Source organism: Engystomops pustulosus, chromosome 1 (assembly GCF_040894005.1).
Source record: "Engystomops pustulosus chromosome 1, aEngPut4.maternal, whole genome shotgun sequence".
NCBI lineage: Eukaryota > Metazoa > Chordata > Amphibia > Anura > Leptodactylidae > Engystomops > Engystomops pustulosus.
This window is the reverse complement of record NC_092411.1, coordinates 267218332-267237261: the sequence shown is the minus strand read 5'-3', so window position 1 is coordinate 267237261 and position 18930 is coordinate 267218332. Positions and strand designations below refer to the sequence as shown.

At 45.3% G+C, this 18930-nt stretch overlaps 1 protein-coding gene across 2 annotated transcripts in view; it reads right to left on the bottom strand.

The window, feature by feature from the left end:
* Positions 1-4121: 4121 nt before the first annotated feature.
* STK32B (serine/threonine kinase 32B) overlaps positions 4122-18930 on the bottom strand; it is a 156140-nt gene continuing 141331 nt past the window's right edge. For both annotated transcript variants that reach the window (XM_072126095.1, XM_072126096.1), the window contains exons 11-12: positions 18716-18780; positions 4122-4802 (exon numbers count right to left, since the gene is read on the bottom strand). In XM_072126095.1, coding sequence (XP_071982196.1) covers positions 4658-4802; positions 18716-18780 — 210 coding nt within the window. In that variant the 3' untranslated portion in view covers positions 4122-4657. The remainder of the gene's footprint in view (positions 4803-18715; positions 18781-18930) is intronic.

Below are 18930 nucleotides of genomic sequence, written 5' to 3'. Positions count from 1 at the left end.
GTGTCAATGCTAGGAGGAAAAAGTTATTCAAGGCCGCTTAAAAAAAAATAATCTCTTGATGGTTTCCTATGGGCAACATGAGTTTTCCCAACATTAGTTGATGCATGAGGCCCAGTGTCACAAAAAATAACTTCTTTAAATTGGTTTCCCAAAATATAGCAACTTACACGTATGGGGGATAAGTGTACTTACGATCATAACTTACTGTAGTCCCTGGTTATCTTCATCTGTCCATAAGATTTTAGGAAGTGCACAACCATCTTATACATGGTAATAAGTATATGATCATTGGGGATCCCATTGTAGGGACCGTTATGACTATGAGTTTGTGTAGTGCTTGGTTGGTTACACCCATTCAATAGTTTTCAGAGAGAGTGGTAGCGCTCAATTATCAGCTTATTCACAATCATTGGGGTTCCCATTGCAGGGACTCCTATATTCATGAGGTTGGACTTGATGGGCCGATGTCTTTTACTATGAAACTATGAGTAACTGCAGTGCTCAGCAATTTCAACCCATGTACGTAAAACTATCCAAGTGAGGGGCAGAGGGCCCGCTTTTTCATGATCATTGGGGCCTCAGTAGTGACAATTAGTTGCTTTGGTGGGATAACCCCTTTATAGGTTGACGACACTGTAGGGAAACCACATAACAATGTCCATAGTCACAGTATCAGTTCCTAACCTGTTTGTTTTCACAGCAACAATAGCTCAAAGACCCATAGTGCAGGATTGGAGGTCCTTGTGTTTAAAACATATACATTAAATACACACATTTAAGTTTATACATAAGGAGGCCCCCCCCAACATGAATTCTACATCACAAGATACAGAAGAGAACAGTGACATGTATTGTGTATATTACACATTGTGGCATTTGCACAGTTTAGCATTTATTATGGCACAGCTGCAAAACGAAGGGCACAAAGGAAATCGGTTTATACTTTAGGAATAGATCCCAGGTTGGCTATAGAGAAACAGTAAAGTTGTCCTGATTAATATACTGAAAACACTTAACCTTAATCAATACCTTCGTTCATCACATATTACAGAGCCTGTCATTAGAGTAGGTGCTCACTGTAGTAATGCATGGTATCACATAGTGCAGAGTAGTAGTGGGAATTGGAAATGGTAGGGTGGTCGAAGTCTACAGCTCGTGAATGCCAACACCTAAGGCCAAGTACCACACCACTATAATAGGGAGTGTCTTTCATTACTTTATGCTGCCCTTTATATAGACATATTGGGGGGTATTTATCAGGACTTCTACACCACAAAAGTGGCATAGAGACCCGGAAATAATCTCAAATGTTAGCGTATCGGGAGCACTTGTGATTATTTTCCCGTTTCCACCGCCTTCACGCCAGAGGGACGTGGAAGAGTGTGAAGGGGCGCAAAGCTAAGAGGGGAGTAGGCCGGCGCAGGGTGTTCCTGTCCCCATGCCGGAACACTAGTTCCAGCCAGTGACTTGTGAAACATGGCTTGGCTTATTTCTACATCAGGTAGGCCCTTGGTGTAGAAGTGAAACGCTGGGGAGCTGGCCACCCGATACATCAAGAGAGCCGACGTATGATAAATACATTCCCTTTAAGATGGGCAGATTGATGATAAATAATGATGGTTGACTCCCAAACTCTTTCCAATCATTTTACTATCCCACTTTAGTGAAGAGCTGCCTAGAGCTATAGGCAGAAACAATACATTACTGCATGACCAATGGTGGAAGTAACTCTGTACTAATAATCCCTATAGGGCCTGCAATCTAAGTGGGCTTTACGGAGACCAGGGTTTAGCTGGATCTGCCGTATGTACCAGCCGAATAGTTTGTCTTCCTCTTTAAAATACCTATATAAGAACTTGCATGAGTAGTTGACAAGCGCGTTACGTATTAAATGAATATAGGCCGAATGCTCATTGGTTTACTGTCGTTCGCGTAAAGTGTATATTTGTTTTTAGATGGGTAGAGGAGAAGCACTGGTGGGTTAAATGTGACTTATCATCCAGAAATTGTAGGTAATTATTGGGTTAAATGAATATTAACAGTGCCTGAAGCCCTACTATAATAGGCACTTTGGTAGTAGAACCTGTATAATCCCATTCCAAATATTGTGCTTCTGGACTCATTGTTGGACTCATCGGCACAAGAGACTTGGGGTATGGGAGATATAGTGTTGTATGAGATAAATAGATATAACTAGACATCTTCTTCATTGTGACCTATTATCCCATCACATTAAAATATCCATACAGCATATCCATAGTTTTTATTCTTGAATAACCCAAAAAGAGTTCTAAGACCCAAGCCAAATATCAAGATGAACTCCACTCAAGCCAAGCCACTCTTCCAGACGTCGACAGATAGTTGTGTTTCCGATAAGAGAGATTTCAATAAAAGGGGCAGGTGCTTTCACCTGAAGGTTGTCCCAAGCTCTATGATACTTAGTTCTACTTTTTGAAAATTTGAACAAATTTTGGTAAATTTCCTAAGTTTCCCAAATTTCTTGAGGCCTAATGTATGGTCAACAGGTGGCTAATATTTAAAAACGCCTGGACCAGACTTTGTAAACTTTGCTTTATGTAAGCACCCTGTTTCTATCCAATGAATGGAAGTCAGATCTTCGTACAATTTTTTGTAAATGGTTTGATGTGATACCGAGATACAATATTTTTGCCTGATTGTAGTGACTGTTGAGTGTATAATCACAAAGTGAAAATACTTTAGTTGAAGAATGAACTGGCACTGAGGACTAGAAGGTATGTAGTATGCAGTATGACCAGTGAAGACAGCATAGTAGCTTTAAGGCCGTCGTGGTAATTTTCTGGGGGTAGGTTCCATTTAAATAGGTTTTCCATTTTGTTTGTAGTATTCTGGTAAAAAGTGCAATACCAGACACAGTCCTGAATGGGTGGTGAATGAAGGTGATAGTCAGTGAACGGACACGAGGCAAGAATGCCCCGAGCTGGCCCACTTCTCCGACCACCGTGATCCATTCACACCCCTCCACTTGGAATGGAGATGGTGTAATGGGGAAATAGGTGTAACTTCTGGTCATCTTCAAGGCTTGTACGCCAGATTTCAGGAGTATAAGCCTTGATAAATGTGGCCCCTTGTTTCCATCAAACGGAAGGTATCTCCATTCCTAGTTCTCCTCACTGTGGTCATGTAGTGGAAGATTGTAGGGCACAGGACCCCCATTTTAGTGATCAGGGAGGGTCCTAGCAGTAAAATTTATCTGCCTGTCCTATTCCGTGCTCCTTTTGTGCTGCATACACATGCTTGACTGCTGTTTCTAATAAATTCCTTCTCATCATGGTGGAAGGTCAAGTGACATGATGTGGATAAGTGAAAATATCCTTTGTGGGACATTGCATTTACTATATTTATGTAGAAAGTTTGCAGAAGTACTCTAAGTTTCTTCTACAATGCTGAATAGACACTCTAGATCAGTGGTTCTCAACCTTTCTAATGCTGTGACCCCACAATACAGTTCCTCATGCTGTGGTGACCCCAAACCATGCAACTCGCAGTAAAAACACATTAAAATTGCGGCTCCGATGGCTTTAGGCGACCCCCGTTTTTGGTCGTTCGACCCCCGCTGGGGTCCCAACCCACAGGTTGAGAACCACTGCTCTAGAGCACTAACTTAAAGGGAACCTGTCATCAGGAACCCTTTTTCTGGCTCCCCCATGTCCCCATAGAGAATAGTGTGCACGTTGCTAATGAGTTTTTATAATAAAAAAAGATAAGTTAGATGAAAGTTTACATTTCTACATGTATGCAGAGGTGTGTCCCTAGCCCCCTGGGAGTGGCCTGTGAGGAGTGAGGGGGTAAGCGATGGGGGGGAAGGATATATGGGAGTTTTTTGAAGATTTGAAATCGATACATAATGGAGCCGTTTCCAGAGGGCGTGCGACCACTCCTCACTGGCCACTCCCAGGGGACTAGGGACACAGCTCTGCATACAGAAAAGTAAAAGTAACATCTATCTTATCTTTTTTTTTAGGAAAAGCCAGTTTTTCTATAAAAACTCCTTTGCAATGTGTACACTATTCTCAAGGGGAATATGAGGGAGCCAGAAAAATGGCTCCTGATGACAGGTTTCCTTTTAAACCTTTACTCATAACAATTACTCCCCACAATTTAACCACCTGCTTTGTATTAGAAAACTTTACATTTTTGGGGTTTTGTATATGACAGTCCAGGCCATGACTAGTTGTCATTGGGAATTAAAGCTCCACCTCCTTTTTAGCCGATACAATTGGTGCAAACTTGACGGGTTGATGTCCTGCTTAGGAGTAACCGATGGTGACTTTCACAAAGAAATCTGTTGTACATAGGACTCTACATGAGACGAGTAGACTTCTTCAGAACATCCTAAGAAACGCACAGTAAACATTGTAAGTCGCCAAATTTTCAGTGTTGGTCTGGATAATTTGTGCTAAAAAAAAAAAGTTTTTATATTCAAGTTTCATTCCAGGACATCTGAAAGTTCCTTTTCTCACTGCTTGATCTTCGTCGTGAATATTAAATATTAGTGCCGTCTGATATGCTGTGCTTCAACAAATTCACATTTTTTGAGAAGCGGATGTCCATGTTTTCCAGGTGAAGGCATGCAGAAGAGTGTCCCAGTATTGTCCACCTTGACGTGTCCTGTCCACTAGCTGCTACATCCTCTTGTACAGCCGTGGACCAAAATGTTGTTATTTGTGGTGTGTCCTTCTTGTGTTTTTATGTGAGGCTGACTGTGTGCTTTGTTTTCGGAGTTTGACGCTTGTCCACCTTGTTCTGGAGGTTGTTTGAGTCTAGAAAAAAAAATTGGAAAAGTTAAGGACGGTGTCTTTAAAAATTGATAAGAAATAATAAGAACCTTGCACAATTTCCACCAACTCCAATCTACAAACCTTTAATAGACGACACTATTATTCCACAAACAGTTGTAATATTCTCTCTAGCCCCCAATGTTCCTGAGCAATCAGTGCCATGAGATATATACCCAATATGCTAATTAGACTCTATTGTCAACAGGGCGGTGCCAGGTTGTCTGTTCCAGTCAAGGATCGCCCTGCTGACAGTAAAGGGACACTTACTCATAGATCCAGGCACTGTGACTGGCAATCTTCTTATATTTGTTATACATGGCCTCCTTCCTTCTAAAATCAACGTATAAAATTATGCTAATGAAGCTGAGGGATTAAATTAGCCCCTCTGTGATCTGGCTTTACAGGCTTTCATGGTTTCTCATCAGACCATGACTAAGAGCTAGATGTTAATGCTCAAAGCTAGTAGGTCCTTCTATGTGGATATACACTCACCGGCCACTTTATTAGGTACACCTGTCCAACTGCTCGTTAACACTTAATTTCTAATCAGCCAATCACATGGCGGCAACTCAGTGCATTTAGGCATGTAGACATGGTCAAGATCTCCTGCAGTTCAAACCGAGCATCAGTATGGGGAAGAAAGGTGATTTGTGGCCTTTGAACGTGGCATGGTTGTTGGTGCCAGAAGGGCTGGTCTGAGTATTTCAGAAACTGCTGATCTACTGGGATTTTCACACACAACCATCTCTAGGGTTTACAGAGAATGGTCCGAGAAAGAAAAAACATCCAGTGAGCGGCAGTTCTGTGGGCGGAAATGCCTTGTTGATGCCAGAGGTCAGAGGAGAATGGGCAGACTGGTTCGAGCTGATAAAAAGACAACAATGACTCAAATCGCCACCCGTTACAACCAAGGTAGGCAGAAGAGCATCTCTGAACGCACAGTACGTCGAACTTTGAGGCAGATGGGCTACAGCAGCAGAAGACCACACCGGGTGCCACTCCTTTCAGCTAAGAACAGGAAACTGAGGTTACAATTTGCACAAGCTCATCGAAATTGGACAGTAGAAGATTGGAAAAACGTTGCCTGGTCTGATGAGTCTCGATTTCTGCTGCGACATTCGGATGGTAGGGTCAGAATTTGGCGTCAACAACATGAAAGCATGGATCCATCCTGCCTTGTATCAACGGTTTAGGTTGGTGGTGTCATGGTGTGGGGAATATTTTCTTGGCACTCTTTGGGCCCCTTGGTACAACGCCACAGCCTACCTGAGTATTGTTGCTGACCATGTCCATCCCTTTATGACCACAATGTACCCTGTAACATCTGATGGCTACTTTCAGCAGGATAATGCGCCATGTCATAAAGCTGGAATCATCTCAGACTGGTTTCTTGAACATGACTATGAGGTCACTGGACTCAAATGGCCTCCACAGTCACCAGATCTCAATCCAATAGAGCATCTTTGGGATGTGGTGGAACGGGAGATTCGCATCATGGATGTGCAGCCAACAAATCTGCGGCAACTGTGTGATGCCATCATGTCAATATGGACCAAAATCTCTGAGGAGCTTCCAGCACCTTGTTGAATCTATGCCACGAAGAATTGAGGCAGTTCTGAAGGCAAAAGGGGGTCCAACCCGTTACTAGCATGGTGTACCTAATAAAGTGGCCGGTGAGTGTATTCTAATTAAAGGAGTTTCCTCTTTATTTACATTTTTCGAGTGCTGGAGCATACATTTATCTTGTATACAGTATTTTTCAGACTATAAGGCGCACCGTATTATAAGGCACACCATCAATAAATGCCTGCTAAAACATCTAGTTTCATATATAAGGCGCACTGGACTATAAGGCGCACCTTATTATAAGGATGAATGACCAGCAGGTGGCAGACCTGTGCACAGTTCAAGGCAGCTGTTGTCTGTAAGTACGGTTCATATATAAAGCGCACTGGACTATATGCGCACCTTTGATTTCTGAGAAAATCAAAGGATTTTTTGTGCGCCTTATAGTCCGAAAAATACGGTACATGGACTGATACCAGTGCTGTGAACCCTTTGTTTCCGTTGTCGTTCCTCCCTTCACATCCTTTCCTCCACTGTAATTACAATGTAGAAGCAACAGTAAGGATATAGTGATCTGACTCTTGTTGAGGATGGTCATTTCTTGTTCAGACTCCTTAAAAGGCTTTTCCCATGAACAGAGTTGCTGATCAGAACTGAGACCCCCACAGATCACGTAAACGAGGGGTCCTACATACCTCTGTCGGCCCCCTCGTAGCTCCGCCAGTCTTATGGAGCAGACGGCCGTGCATGATCGTTCCGCCCCATTGAGCGTGGTGCTCAGCAATTTCCGTGAGCGCCATGTGCAGCCGTCTGTTTCCTTGGTCTGGCGTAGGGATGAGGGGGTCCGACCGAGGGACGGGGGACCCCAGCGGACCCCTCGTGGATAGGGCCTAACTTTTGTTCATGGGAATAATTGACCATAACAACAATGAATATTCTCTGCCTAATCATAGAGAGAACAGTGCAGCAGTAATTAAAGCTGCACAGTTCTCTTTATCCTCTCTGTGACTAATCCAAAAAGAAGGTGCAAGAACTAAGAAGACTCCTCTCAAGTGACTTACAGCCACTGATGCTCCACTCGGGGATTCTGGGAAATGTGCAAATATCTTTTCCAGGATAGGATAAGGAAAGCATGACCTCTTGGCGACCTTGTAAGGCAGCCCCCTTAGCAACAAGTATGACTTTTTCCGAAAGCATAATGGCATGGTGTCGGATAAAAACCAAGCAAAGAATATCTACTCCATAAGGAACAGCTGTAGACAGTAGTGCAAGGAGAAGACAGGAAAATGCTACATCTGTGTCTCCATCCAGGAGTCCCAGGAATACAGTAATAACCCTACTACTGCCCTCCCTCTTATTACTATCCATTAGACTGTAACAGGCTATATGGGATACTAAAATAAACCACAAAATAACATTGTAAACGGCCTTCAGTTTGAGTCTTTGTATATAAACAAGGGTTTCCATACGATGACAGTAGGATAAAAACAGGAGGGAATAAAACAGGAAGTATATTCAATAGTAAGAAGGCTAATATACAAAAGCATAAGCTGAGCCTTGAGTGATCAATGAAGAAACCGTCTGATGGAACCTGCGGACACAATGATGAATCGTCATTAGTGAGAAGTTTGGTCACAGGGGACAAGCAATGGGGATGCGCTTTCAGCTTTCACAGTTGCTGAAAATTCTAAATACAAACACTGATAGTTCGAATACTCGTATATACCCGTGCATAAGCCGAGTTTTTCAGCACAAAAAATGTGCAGAAAATTTTTCAACTCCGCTTATACACGAGTCAATACAGCCAGCCCAGCACTTAAAAAAGAAAAAACTTATATACTCACCCTCCGGCGGCCCCGATGCGCAGCGCTGCTCCCCCGATGTCAGCGCGGCTCCTCTTCTGTCTTCTACGGTCTTCTTTCTTCTGTAACATCCTGCAGGGCGCGGCCATGTTTCTTCATGGCCGGCGCATGGTATAACGTCTGCCATCCGGGAAGAAACATGGCGGTACCCTGCAGGAAGAAATAAGACAGGCGCGGAAGCCAGAAGAGGAGGGACCAGCGCTGCGCATCGGGGCCACAAGGTTTTTTTTTTTCTAGTGCTGGGATAACTGTATTCTACTGGGGGCAGGCTGGGCTGGCTGTATACTACAGGGGGCAGGCTGGGCTGGCTGTATACTACAGGGGGCCGCCTGGGCTGGCTGTATACTACAGGGGGCCAGCTGGGCTGGCTGTATACTACAGGGGGCCGGCTGGGCTGACTGTATACTACAGGGGGCAGGCTGGGCTGGCTGCATACTACAGGGGGCCGGCTGGGCTGGCTGCATACTACAGGGGGCAGGCTGGGCTGGCTGTATACTACAGGGGGCAGGCTGGGCTGGCTGTATACTACTGGGGGCAGGCTGGGCAGTGCTGTATACTACAGGGGGCAGGCTGGGCTGGCTGTATACTACAGGGGGCAGGCTGGGCTGGCTGCATACTACAGGGGGCAGGCTGGGCTGGCTGTATACTACAGGGGGCAGGCTGGGCTGGCTGTATACTACAGGGGGCAGGCTGGGATGGCTGTATAATACAGGGGGCCGGCTGGGCTGACTGTATACTACGGGGGCAGGCTGGGCTGGCTGTATACTACTGGGGGCAGGCTGGACAGTGTTGTATACTACAGGGGGCAGGCTGGGCTGGCTGTATACTACAGGGGGCAGGCTGGGCTGGCTGTATACTACAGGGAGCAGGCTGGGCTGGCTGTATACTACAGGGGGCCGGCCGGGCTGGCTGTATACTACTGGGGGCAGGCTGGACAGTGCTGTATACTACAGGGGGCAGGCTGGGCTGGCTGTATACTACAGGGGGCCGGCTGGGCTGGCTGTATACTACAGGGGGCCGGCTGGGCTGACTGTATACTACAGGGGGCAGGCAGGGCTGGCTGTATACTACAGGGGGCAGGCAGGGCTGGCTGTATACTACTGGGGGCAGGCTGGGCTGGCTGTATACTACAGGGGCAGGCTGGGCTGGCTGTATACTACAGGGGGCAGGCTGGGCTGGCTGTATACTACAGGGGGCAGGCTGGGCTGGCTGTATACTACAGGGGGGCAGGCTGGGCTGGCTGTATACTACAGGGGGGCAGGCTGGGCTGGCTGTATACTACAGGGGGGCAGGCTGGGCTGACTGTATACTACAGGGGGCAGGCTGGGCTGACTGTATACTACAGGGGGCAGGCAGGGCTGGCTGTATACTACAGGGGGCAGGCTGGGCTGGCTGCATACTACAGGGGGCAGGCTGGGCTGGCTGCATACTACAGGGGGCAGGCTGGGCTGGCTGCATACTACAGGGGGCAGGCTGGGCTGGCTGTATACTACATGGGGCAGGCTGGGCTGGCTGTATACCACATGGGGCAGGCTGGGCTGGCTGCATACTACATGGGGCAGAATGGGCTGGCTGTATTCTACTGGGGGCAGGCTGGGCTGGCTGTATACTACAGGGGGCAGGCTGGGCTGGCGGTATAGTACTGGGGCCGGCTGGGCTGGCTGTATTCTCCTGGGGGCAGGCTGGGCTGGCTGTATACTACAGGGGGCAGGCTGGGCTGGCTGTATACTACCGGGGGCAGGCTAGGCTGGCTGTATACTACAGGAGGTAGGCTGGGCTGGCTGTATACTACTGGGGGCAAGCTGGGCTGGCTGTATACTACAGGGGGCCGGCTGTATACTACACAGGGCAGGCTGTAATGGCTGTATACTACAGGGGGACGGCTGGGCTGGCTGTATACTACAGGGGGTCGGCTGGGCTGGCTGTATACTACAGGGGGAAAGCTGGGCTGGCTGTAAACTACAGGGGGTAGGCTGGGCTGGCTGTATACTACTGGGGGCAGGCTGGGCTGGCTGTAAACTACAGGGGGTGGGCTGGGCTGGCTGTATACTACTGGGGGCAGGCTGGGCTGGCTGTTTACTACAGGGGGCAGGATGGGCTGGCTGTATACTACTGGGGGCAAGCTGGGCTGGCTGTATACAACTGGGGGCAGGCTGAGCTGGCAGTATACTACAGGGGGCAGGCTGGGCTGGCTGTATACTACAGGGGGCAGGCTGGGCTGGATGTATACTACTGGGGGCAGGCTGGGCTGGATGTATACTACTGGGGGCAGGCTGGGCTGGCTGTATACTACAGGGGGCAGGCTGGGCTGGCTGTATACTACAGGGGCAGGCTGGGCTGGTTGTATACTACTGGGGGCAGGCTGGGCTGGCTGTATACTACTGGGGGCAGGCTGCGCTGGCTGTATACTACAGGGGCAGGCTGGGCTGGCTATATAAAACAGGGGGCAGGCAGGGCTGGCTGTATACTACAGGGGGCAGGATGGGCTGGCTGTATACTACAGGGGGCAGGCTGGAATGATGGCTTTGGGTAGGCTATATACTACTGGGGACTTGCTGGGGGGGGTCTGTGATCAATGCATTTCCCACCCTCGGCTTACACTCGAGTCAATACGTTTTCCCTGTTTTGGTGGTAAAATTAGGGGTCCGCTTATACTCGGTTTGGCTTATAGTCAAGTATATACGGTATTTGGGTAGAAATTCCCAGTAGCCTGAATAAAAGTGACAAAATTGGTTGGGAAGTATGAGCTCTTCTTACAGAGACTTTGCTAATTAAGGCCGCCTTGTAATGTTTGCCTATTGTTGAAAATATATTTGGATATTAATAATAATAATTCTTTATTTATATAGCACTGCACAGAGCTTGTCATATCAGTCCCTGTCCCCATGGGCTCACAATCTAAACATCCTAACAGTATGTTTTGGAATGTGGGAGGAAACTGGAGGACCAGGAGGAAACCCACACAAACATGGAGAGAACATACAAACTCTTTGCAGATGTTGACCTAGATGGGACTTGAACCCAGGACCCCAACGCTGCAAGGCTCTAATGCTAACCACTGAGGCACCGTGCTGCCAAAATAACTAATTTCTTATCTTGATTTACCACTTTTATTATAGTCCAAAGCTCCACACACAATTCTGTTGACCTCAGAGCTGTATCCTCAACTCAAAATCTATCTATCTTCTTTCTCATGTCTATCTATCTCTCTTGATAGGCACAAATTTCTGTGCAACTCCCACCATTGTCTTTCCTACACACGGTCAGGACTGGAGTGGTTTTTTCACAATTATTAGCTCCCTTTTATGCACAAATCAATGTTAAATCAGGCGCCGACATCTGTAAGCGGCAGAAATACAAATGCAAGTACAAATTAGGCTTACTCTTACACGGCAAACTCCTGGGCACTGCTAGAAAAAGTCACAAAAAGGTCACTAAACTACAACCATATAACCAGCATAAGACTAAGATAAACCTGCCCCCACTACTTGCATGGTGTAGTAGCCTGAAAAAAAAAGACAGTCAGAAACTATTAATGTCAACTAAGAATTTTCCTCCTAATTTCCTCCTAATTGTATTTTGGATAACAAGTATTGATCACCATAGAGCAGCAGTGACTTGCTTTGTGATTGAATGGCAAGGCAATGGATTATAGCGATGGTGAGCGGCTGCTCTCAGGTAGTTGTCATGATGCACAAACAGGACGGGCTATAAATAAGTTACACCAGAAACCAAAAGATAAGGCGATGACGGTGTGAGATAATACGAGCCGCTTCCTGCAATATTTTTATTGATAAGTACAGTACAGGCGGTCCCCTAATTCAGGACACCCGACTTACAGACGACCTCTAGTTACAGACGGATCCCTCTGCCCACTGTGACCTCTGGTGAAGTCTCTGGATGTTACTATAGTCCCAGACTGCAATGATCAGCTGTGAGGCGTCTGTAATGAAGCTTTATGGAAAATCCTTGGTCCAATTAAAGCTAAAAATTTTGAAACTTCAATTGTCACTGGGGCAAAAAATTTTTAGTCTGTATCTACAATTATAAAATATACAGTTTTGACTTATATACAAATTCAACTTAAGAACAAACCTATGGAACCTATCTTATACGTAACCCGGGGACTGTCTATATATCTGTGACCCTCACCATAAGGCCAGTACAGCTGATACCGTAGTCACAGCTGAATGTCCACTCCATTGTATACATAACCCACAATGACATTAGTCCTAACTAATCTCCTGTACCTTTTCCTGTTCCTAAAGGAATGATCTTTTAGGATATGTCCAAATCATATTGAAAACCGCCATATTGGATCGTTAAAAAGTTTCTCCAACGGCAAGGTGCCCATGTTACATATCTATAACAGAATTATCACTGATATGGATTGTCACAATCAGATTTGCAATATCCCTTGTGGCTCAAAAATGATCAACACCGAAAACTGCGACAACATCCAGGAACGTCTCCTGTGATGTACAGCTATGTTACGTGCTGCCCCTGGTGCTGAACACAGAGCTGAATAGTTCTGAATCGGCAGGAGAATCTACGGAGAATTTCAGAATTGATAACAAATTTTGGGGAGAGTTTGGTCTTTGATGCTACATGATCGCCTTCCCATTGGAAAAACTTGCACTAGATCCAATATGGCCGATTTCAAGATGGCGGAACATGTTTAGGACCAAGCCTAATAATAGACCCCCTCACCCATTACTTGCTGGGGTATCAGATATGTCATTAACCCTTTCTTCTCTGAAATGAGAGGGAGTCCTGGGACACATCAGGACACACAGCTCTCTGTCCTCGGCCTCCATAATGACAGATATCACACTCTGCGTGCGATTCCTGGGACGTCCAGCCGATAAGAACATTTCTAAATAATTCGTTTTGTGAGATGTGTCAAACACATTGTGGATGACAATCATGTTCCCTTTCATGCTGGGTCTGTAGTCATAATAAATTATTTATCTGCAACAAAAAAACGGAAACAGACAACAATACCCAAAAAGGTAAAGATAGACCTGACCTCATCCCTACGTTATCCCCATTGTTCTCTGACTTTTATTTAGTCTGCTAGGTAACTGTCTAGTATCTGGCGAGCTACCTTTCACTAACACATGGCTGAGTATTATTACTGTACTGTGACATCATTGTGTGTATTGTCCCTGTACTGTGACATCACTGTGTGTATTATCCCTGTACTGTGACATCACTGTGTGTATTATCTCTGTACTGTGACATCACTGTGTGTATTATCCCTGTACTGTGACATCACTGTGTGTATTATCTCTGTACTGTGACATCACTGTGTGTATTATCCCTGTACTGTGACATCACTGTGTGTATTATCTCTGTACTGTGACATCACTGTGTGTATTATCCCTGTACTGTGACATCACTGTGTGTATTATCCCTGTGCGGTGACATCACTGTGTGTATTATCTCTGTACTGTGACATCACTATGTGTATTATCCCTGTACTGTGACATCACTGTGTGTATTATCTCTGTACTGTGACATCACTGTGTGTATTATCCCTGTACTGTGACATCACTGTGTGTATTATCCCTGTGCTGTGACATCACTGTGTGTATTATCTCTGTACTGTGACATCGCTGTGTGTATTATCTCTGTACTGTGACATCACTGTGTGTATTATCCCTATACTGTGACATCACTGTGTGTATTATCCCTGTACTGTGACAGCACTGTGTGTATTATCCCTGTACTGTGACAGCACTGTGTGTATTATCCCTGTACTGTGACATCACTGTGTGTATTATCTCTGTACTGTGACATCACTGTGTGTATTATCCCTGTACTGTGACATCATTGTGTGTATTGTCCCTGTACTGTGACATCACTATGTGTATTATCCCTGTACTGTGACATCACTGTGTGTATTATCTCTGTACTGTGACATCACTGTGTGTATTATCCCTGTACTGTGACATCACTGTGTGTATTATCTCTGTACTGTGACATCACTGTGTGTATTATCCCTGTACTGTGACATCACTGTGTGTATTATCCCTGTGCTGTGACATCACTGTGTGTATTATCTCTGTACTGTGACATCACTATGTGTATTATCCCTGTACTGTAACATCACTGTGTGTATTATCTCTGTACTGTGACATCACTGTGTGTATTATCCCTGTACTGTGACATCACTGTGTGTATTATCCCTGTGCTGTGACATCACTGTGTGTATTATCTCTGTACTGTGACATCACTGTGTGTATTATCCCTGTACTGTGACATCACTGTGTGTATTATCCCTGTGCTGTGACATCACTGTGTGTATTATCTCTGTACTGTGACATCGCTGTGTGTATTATCCCTGTAGTGTGACATCACTGTGTGTATTATCCCAGTACTGTGACAGCACTGTGTGTATTATCCCTGTACTGTGACATCACTGTGTGTATTATCCCTGTACTGTGACATCACTGTGTGTATTATCTCTGTACTGTGACAGCACTGTGTGTATTATCTCTGTACTGTGACATCACTGTGTGTATTATCCCTGTACTGTGACATCACTGTATGTATTATCCCTGTACTGTGACATCACTGTGTGTATTATCCCTGTACTGTGACAGCACTGTGTATATTATTCTTGTACTGTGACATCACTGTGTGTATTATCCCTGTACTGTGACATCACTGTGTGTATTATCCCTGTACTGTGACATCACTGTGTGTATTATCCCTGTACTGTGACATCACTATGTGTATTATCCCTGTACTGTGACATCACTGTGTGTATTATCCCTGTACTGTGACATCACTGTGTGTATTATCCCTGTGCTGTGACATCACTGTATGTATTATTCCTGTACTGTGACATCACTGTATGTATTATCCCTGTACTGTGACATCACTGTATGTATTATTCCTGTACTGTGACATCACTGTATGTATTATCCCTGTACTGTGACATCACTGTATGTATTATTCCTGTACTGTGACATCACTGTGTGTATTATTCTTGTACTGTGACATCACTATGTGTATTATCCCTGTACTGTAACATCACTGTGTGTATTATCCCTGTACTGTGACATCACTGTGTGTATTATTCCTGTAATGTGACATCACTGTGTGTATTATTCTTGTACTGTGACATCACTATGTGTATTATCTCTGTACTGTGACATCACTGTGTGTATTATCCCTGTACTGTGACATCACTGTGTGTATTATTCCTGTACTGTGACATCACTGTGTGTATTATTCCTGTACTGTGACATCATTGTGTGTATTATCCCTGTACTGTGCCATCACTGTGTGTATTATCCCTGTACTGTGACATCACTGTGTGTATTATCCCTGTACTGTAATATCACTGTGTGTATTATCTCTGTACTGTGACATCACTGTTTGCATTATCCCTGTACTGTGATATCACTGTGTGTATTATGTCTATACTGTGACATCACTGTGTGTATTATGTCTATACTGTGACATCACTGTGGTAATTTTTTAATGCAGAACCAAGACCAAAACCTGATGTTGCTTCTGGTATTGGGGGCTGTGGTGCATTTGCTGTGACCTATCACTATTTGTGCTGTCCTTAATGTATAGATGAAATACTCTTTATTTTGTGACAACATCTCTAAATATCATTGCTTTTGGATTTCTGAATTCTGGACCCGGTGACTCTCTTATGTCATGGACCCCCTGGTGGGGTAATAGACATACCCCTGGTCACATTGAGGTAAGAATACTGGTACTGTGGCTGCGGACAATCACTGCGGAGACGCATTCGGAGACGCGTCATTGCTGCTTGTTACATGGAGACTGAACAAATGATGTTCTACTAAATGGGAGCCAAGAAATCTCTAAATGAATTCATTTCCAGCCCATAGTCTGCGGTGTAATTGTGTCCTGCAGAGGATGGAGAAGAACATATCCCTTCATGCAGACACCAGACACCCCACATAATATTACACATGGCGCTGCCCGCACGTCACCCGACTACAAGCCGCCAAAATAGTCTGAATGAGACAAAGATCTGTATTCTAAGTGAGGATATAGTAGAAGTGACACTCAGGAAGGACCTAAGGATCATTCACATTCATTTATACTCTGTATCCACCATGTAACTTCTCTATGTCTCTATTCCTCTATTTTGGAGGAATCCGCTCTGAACAATAGTATAGGTACTGTATATACTGCATTAATAATAATTCTTTATTTATATAGCACACAGATTACCCAGAGCTACACAGAGTTTGCCAAATCGGTCCCTGTCCCCAGTGGGGCTTACAATTTAATCTATGTTTTGGAGTGTGGGAGGAAACCGGAGGACCCAGAAAAAGCCAACGTAAACACAGAGAGAACATACAAACACTTTGCAGATGGACTAAATGGGACTTGAACCCAGGCCCCCACTGCTGCAAGGCTGTAGTGCTACCCACTCAGCCACCGTGCTGCCCTCTAAGCCACTGTGCTGCCCCTCTAAGCCACCGTGCTGCCCCTCTAAGCCACCGCGCTGCACTTCTAAGCCACAGTGCTGCAAGGCTGTAGTGCTACCCACTCAGCCACCGTGCTGCCCCTCTAAGCCACCATGCTGCCCCTCTAAGCCACCGTGCTGCCCCTCTAAGCCACCGCGCTGCCCCTCTAAGCCACCGCGCTGCCCTTCTAAGCCACTGTGCTGCCCCTCTAAACCACCGCGCTGCCCCTCTAAGCCACCGTGCTGCCCCTCTAAGCCACCGTGCTGCCCCTCTAAGCCACCGTGTTGCCCCAGCATTATGGGTTATCTAATGTAACAAGAAGGTCACATCCCTGGGAAGGGAGTTGTAGGTCCTGTGGTGGGAAGAGGTCACTAACTAAACAATGCTGCAAAGAAAATTGTAAAACACCCATAGGGAGTAATGAGATATCCATGATCTACGGTACATGGATAAAGTAGATGCTACAGTTCTAGAATTTTTCTTTACAACAGTTACAGCCTGTGGCTAATTCCTCCTAATAACTTCCTAGATACTAACATCACTGGTAATATTCAGGGATAGATATGAGATAGAGAAATAGAAGACTATTAAACACCCTGGGGGACATTTCTCAGGTTCGCCTATTTTTGTGCCTGGTTTGTTTGTTTTTTTTGGATTTATGATGGATCTAGTTTTGCCTTAGTAAATGAGTTTTTGAATTGTCGCATGTCTGATTCATTTGCGCCAAATTTGTATCAAATTATTCTCCCTACATAGTAAATCTCATTTTGACAAATAATGGTACGAAATTGAAAAAATGTGTTGGTTTCCCGACGATTTCCGATTTGAGGCGAATTGCCCAGGGATTTTGGCGCACGAGATTGGATTCTGGTGCAACGATGCTGGCTTTCACGCAACAGAAAATCGGGGGGCGTGGCCATCGGGCAACCAGACAGATTCTGAAAAACTGCAGATATTAAAAAAAATAATGTGTCGCAAGATCAAGCACTTACATGCATCAGGAAGAAGATGGTGAACTCCATGACCACTCCAGTAATCCGGAATCATCCTGTAATTTTTAATTGTTTTGGCTTGTTGCCTGCAGGTGTTCTAATAAAGAACCGTGAGTTATTTTGCACACCGTTGCCTCCGTCTGTCCCCTGGATACAGCTGTATCATCACCACAGGCTCCCCATCCATTACCCAGGGACATATACTACAGACACTCAGGGGTTGGCTCAGCCTCTCCCTCCATATTTTTTTGCACACACCACCTTGCTGGAGACCTGCCAGGCTGTGGGACAGCCCTCCGGTCCTCATACCAAGCACCGTGACCACAGCGTGCCTAGGCCGCAACTGCCAACCACTCTACGCAACTACCTCCAGGCCCCAAGAAAAGGCCACGGTGGGGGATGTTGCAGATGTTTGCATGGGTTTCCTCTGGGTCCTCCGGTTTACTCCCACACTCCAAAACGTACTAGTAGGTTAATTACATTGTGAGCCCTATTGGGGACAGGGACTGCTTTGGCAAGCTCTGTTCAGTGCTGCGTAATCTGAGTACAGCCATATTGTTAATCTTTCTATACTCATGTGTATATTGTGACTCATGAGTTCTGTTAGTTTCTAGACTTTTGTAGGAAAAAACGATTTCCCCAGGGAAACCAATATCTGACAGGCACCTGAATGGTTAAACACGTTGTAGGCTATAATGTTCCGGTATAATGTGCTATGGTGTGAGCCTTATTCCGAGCACAACAATTTCTCAGTGTTTGCATCACATCTTTCCGCTAATTGGGATTTCAAGAGCAAGAAAGTGGAATATTACAGCGTTTCAGACAAGAGGGTCTGGTAATCAATAGCGGGATTCACCCCAGGACGCGGCGCACAGTCTGGCGGCTCGGGCCTCGTGCACCTGCTGTCACCATCATTAATCATTTCCAGTAACGGCTAAGAAATAACCTCCAATTCTTCAAGAGCAATTTGCCTCGTACAACATGTAGGTGTATGTGATGAATGGACTCACTTCTCTCTGTTGAATATGATAAATTCTTTTCTCACGGTGTCCAGGCATTGCTGCAGATGTCCGTTCTGAAAGAAGAGGATGACAGATTTAACGCCAACATGCAACTTGGACAACAAAGTTCAATGCTGCATCATAATATTTGCAAATATATAATAAACTGCTGCTAATGAATTTCTTCCTGTATGTGGATAATGGTCCAATCTCTGGTTTTCTGA